This window comes from Pundamilia nyererei, unplaced genomic scaffold, assembly GCF_000239375.1.
Source record: "Pundamilia nyererei isolate P.nyererei 1_Seehausen unplaced genomic scaffold, PunNye1.0 scaffold00398, whole genome shotgun sequence".
Lineage (NCBI taxonomy): Eukaryota > Metazoa > Chordata > Actinopteri > Cichliformes > Cichlidae > Pundamilia > Pundamilia nyererei.
The window spans coordinates 272,338-277,283 of NW_005187799.1; the positions used below are offsets into that span (position 1 = coordinate 272,338).

General features: G+C 38.9%; 1 protein-coding gene across 3 annotated transcripts in view; it reads left to right on the top strand.

The window, feature by feature from the left end:
* The first annotated feature begins 4,074 nt into the window (after positions 1 to 4,074).
* fbxw2 (F-box and WD repeat domain containing 2) overlaps positions 4,075 to 4,946 on the top strand; it is a 12,330-nt gene continuing 11,458 nt past the window's right edge. Inside the window, exon 1 of one of the 3 annotated variants that reach the window (XM_005753074.2) lies at positions 4,075 to 4,091. Coding sequence is in view for 1 of the 3 variants with exons in the window: in XM_005753072.2 (XP_005753129.1) it covers positions 4,760 to 4,790 (31 nt within the window). In the remaining 2 variants the exon portion in view is untranslated. The other 2 variants (XM_005753073.2, XM_005753072.2) reach the window with 2 other exon arrangements.

Sequence of the window (4,946 nt, forward strand, 5' to 3'; positions counted from 1 at the left end):
GTTTGTTTGCTTGTTTTAATCAATTTTAAATCATGCTTTTTATTTGTTTTTGTTTCTAATGTCTCTGTAAAGCACTTTGAATCACCTTGTTGTTGAATTGTGCTATACAAATAAACTTGCCTTGCCTTCACTGAAAAGCTCCTGCAGGGATCTGACTGTATAATTGGGAATGTGGGTGTCAGCCCATTTTTGATGATGTTCACCTATGAGATGAATAGAATTGAACTTTCACTGGGTAGCCGCTGATCAGGTATTTAAGCCTTGATCTTTATGCAGTTAATTGCCAAACCATCCCCTAAGATGGCTGGGTAGAGATCACCTTCATCTTAGGAGGGAATCACAATTCCAGTTTCACCATTCAAGCCCCCTTCCTGGTCAGTCAGCTGTCACTGCAACAGCACCTACTAGCAGCTAATGTGCTTGAAGCGATTATCAAGAGACAAGAACTCTCAGGTGATGCCATTCCCACAGCTGTTAGCCTCCGATGCGATGTCTTTGGAATGGTGAACAAGTGATTCCCGTGGTCAGTTTCATCCAGGTATCACCAAGAAAATACTGTGACACAGCTACAGTAAGAGTGGGAGTGCTGTCATTCCAGGTTTGGTACAGACTACTGTTTTTGTGTGAACCTGTGGAGCAGGACGATGTCCGAGGACAGCTGAGTTCGAGGGAAGGCCTTCTGGAGTTCGATAACCCTCACCACCCCTATATCATGGTACCAATCTCTAAGCACTTAAAACATGAGATCATGCTACCAAAGAGAAAATTTTTTGGTACAGTTTAGCAGGTCACCAAGGTGACTGAGATTGGACATGCCAGGAGAGAACAGTTAATCTTTTTAGATTAGCTTTTTTCCAGTAAACCCCAAACAGAACTCTTGCTTTTCCACCAGCTGACATTAGCCATCTGATCCCCGAAAAGCAACAAGTGGTGGAAGAAATGTTCTGTGAAGAGGCCGTGTTTCAGCCCTGTAAATAGAAATCAGACTTAAGGATGATGTGCCGGTCGATAGGGAGGTAAAAGAACAAATTCCAGAGTTATTGGTAAAAAGATGGTTTGTTAAATCTTAGTCACCCTATGGTGCTCCAGTCGTGTGTGAGGAAAAAGGATGGCTCCATACGCCAAGAGCTTTATTATAAGCTCTTGAATAACAAAACAGTGCCAGACCAACCCCAGTTTCTGAGATTTTTAGCGCCGAATACAATAACCTCACTTTTATTTGAATTAAGAGGCAGGAAATTAAAGCCTGTAGTTTAACTGATTGGTGTGTATTATCTGGCTCCATGGATCGATGTTGGGTATTATCTGCATAGCAGTGAAAATGTATGTTATGCGTAATAAATGGTAAATGGCCTGTATTTGTATAGCGCTTTTCTAGTCCTTAAGGACCCCAAAGCGCTTTACACTACATTCAGTCATTCACACACTGGTGATGGCAAGCTACATTGTAGCCACAGCTGCCCTGGGGCGCACTGACAGAGGCGAGGCTGCCGGACACTGGCGCCACCGGGCCCTCTGACCACCACCAGTAGGCAAACATGGGGTTAGTATCTTGCCCAAGGATATTTGGCATGCAGCCAGGAGGCAGCCTGGGATCGAACCACCGACCTTCTGATTAGTGGTCGGTTGTTTCATGTTTCAATGTTTCATAGCAGAAGGATCAATGTACCTGACAGCTTTCACAACTCCTTGGGAGCTATATTAGATGGGCAGGATGCCATTTGCATTATCAAATGTACCAGCTGCATTTCAAAGGTGCATGAAAGGAACACGGAGAGTGGAATATGTAAGTTAATGTAAAAACGTATCATTTAATTTAACATCTGATATGTAATGACAATAAAATGTTTCTTATTCAGAACATGTAACATCAGCAAGCAACAAATAAACAGCAGCCAAAGTTGTTTGTCCTACATAAGTCCCCTTAGCTAAGACCATTCACTTGACTTGGGAGGGATAAGAAAATAGTGCGATCTACTGATGTCCCCTCGTGAGATTTTAAACACTTTTCCCTTTAATATATTGCAACCACAACATTTGTTTAAAACATTTTAGTTACTCATATTTAGGGCAATACCCCCTAATGTTAGCAAGAAAAACAAAACAAAAACAAAGGTTAAACTGGTATATTAAAATATGTCTTTATTAACTGACAAAAATAATGCCATATCATAAATATCGGAAGTAAATGACGACTATCTCGGAGCTGTAAAGAGACTGTTTTTTATTTGTTTGTTTCGTCTTCTTTTTTCTTTTTCTTTTTTTTTTAAATAAATGGGTCTAACAGGACACTAATAAAATATTATATAATGCTGTAGACTGAATCTTATGGGAGGGTATTGTTGACTCCTCATTCCAACTAAGCAACTGATTATTTGCTACTGATTTTGGGGGTATGGCCACTTCCCATTGTACTTCGCTCCAGTAAACATTTTGCAATCCACAATCCACATTTGCTAACTAATACCAATCAGCTGATACAAATGTAATGTCAATAGATGATGATATTGATTGATTTGTCCTAAACCATGTTGGTTATCCGTCACTTGAAACAACCAAGTTGTATTTGTCTATAAATTCCTCCACTATACCATTTCTATCCTTCTTCTTGCTTCCCAACAGCTCATTATGTGCATTTAGGTCTTCAACCCACATTAGAGGGACACCGATTTTATCTGTAATTTCTACGAAATAGTCTTCCTCTAATGTAATGCAGAAATTATATGTACTTACAACAGTAAATTTTCCCCTGTCTGTCCACACTTCTGTTATTATGCACTCAATTATTGCATTCATTTCTAGTCCTTTTCTAATAAAGGTTTTACAGGTTCCAGCACCAAAGGTTATCTCCTTATTTTTCCTCTCACATTTGGATCTTGGAATCACAGAACCTAGCCTTGGTTTAAACCAACTTTCTTGTAATATTAACAATGCAAGTAATATTAGGCTTTTAATTATGACCACTTAGAAAATGTTTGAATTCCTATTCATTTGCCATGAGGCTCCTAGCATTCCACTGCATAACAAACAGCAGTATGCAAATGCTACTAGTTGCCATGATCATAACCTCTTTAGAACAAGTCCTCTGTGCCTGTGTCATCCCATCCTAAGTGCTGACTTTGTTTTGTTCTTTGTGCTTCACTGTCCTGAGGATAGGTAATTTGACATATTTCTTCCAAATTAACTTCCTTGAATCCTAGCAGCCTAGCTGCCACATATCCATAACTCGGACACTTGAAACATCTCACTGGAGGGCTCTACCCCATCAAAGTGTAACTAATTCATCCCACATTATTTTCCTTAGTAGCATATCCTTCATTAGAGGTGAGGAGTACTGGGGTAGACCTTATACCATTCCTTGCTATCCTATGGAAGCTTGTTTCCACCACTAAAAATAAATAAATGCTATCTATAATAACTCGAAATTTTTACTTATTTCGAGTTATGGATAGCGTTTTTTTAGTGACGGAATGAAGCTTCCATACATATGCATTCCTTTATGCTAAGATTTTCTTTTGGACTACTCGGTTCAATTTTTTATTTTATATTTGTCCACCAAGTGGTGCTACTTTTTACCATTCAAAGCCTGCAGCAAAATTGAACTTTTTCACTTTTTTTATTCGACTTTCTTCTCAAAATAGTATTTGTACTATTTTCCTCGAAATAGAGCTTTAATCTCGAAATTTCGACTTTATTCTCAAAATGATCAATAATATTTTGTTTTCTTAACGTGGCGCTATTACTCCGTCGTACTGATACTCCTTTATGTATTCGAGAATTAAAGAGAATTTTTTCTTTTTAAAAAAGGGTTCTGACTCTGGACACACCTACTCGCGCGAAAACCGGAAGTTAGTTAACCTATTTGTTTTCGTGCCAGCAGCATTGTCTTGCAGGCAAGTTGCGTCAAAAGAGGGAACGCTGAAAATAAAAATGCAAAAATGTTATAAAATATAAGTATACTGAATATGCTGGCAAAGCTACTAAATATGCGGTTGTATATTGTTAAATGTTGCCCGTTGTTTTGAGATAAAAACTCTTACTTTGCCTCCTGTAAGATTATACTGAGGGTGACAACGGCCTCTTATGAAGGGGTAGCGTTTCCATTATATTATAGTTTCATGCTGTCAGAAGGTGCTATCGTTTTCCCCTGCTGCATGAAATATCTACACCATAGAGCTGTAACGAAGACTACCGTTACGTGTTTTACGTGTAATTCAAAATTAACAAAAACAAGCACTATCGTGGTTGTTAGCTAGCCTCAACTACAAAACTAGCTTTCTTTGGAATCCGTTTAACTTGGTGGTTGCCAGATTAGCTTTCGACAGCTAACTTAGCGATGTGACCTAAACCGGGAAAGTGTTGATCCGGAAACTCCCTGCAACTCTGGTTGGTGGGCAATTTGAATTTCCAATTACAGTTATAAATCATTTAATAGCATATACTGTTCTCTAAGTATTTGAGTGTTTCCACTTGTAGCTAGTTTGCTCTAAACAATAACACTGCTACAGAGCTAACGTTAGCTACAAAAGTTGCTAGCTAGTCAGGCTAACTTACAACGAATGCACAAGCAGACACGGGAGCCCATAAAAGTGGCTTCCTTTAAATTTCAATTTTAAATAAGTGAAACATATACCCGAATGTACTTTATTTTACATTCATGTGTCGTTTTCAGGCTCGGACGGCTTTATGAAGCCTGACGGAAAGCCTTCTGCAGCTTTGGTTATTAGCTACCCTGCTATGGCCGGATCTTAAACGCTGTATGAGTGAGGAGATGATGCTGGTTGATCCAGGTTAAATGTCTGAACCAGGGACACTTCTTAAATCATACGTTTTGTACTGTTATTGTTCATGACCTTTCAGGGATTCAGAATTGGCGTCATTCATTCTTCAAGAGATTTAAATGTTAAGGGGTTGGAGGGGCTCAAACGTACTCTTTAAAAAAAAAA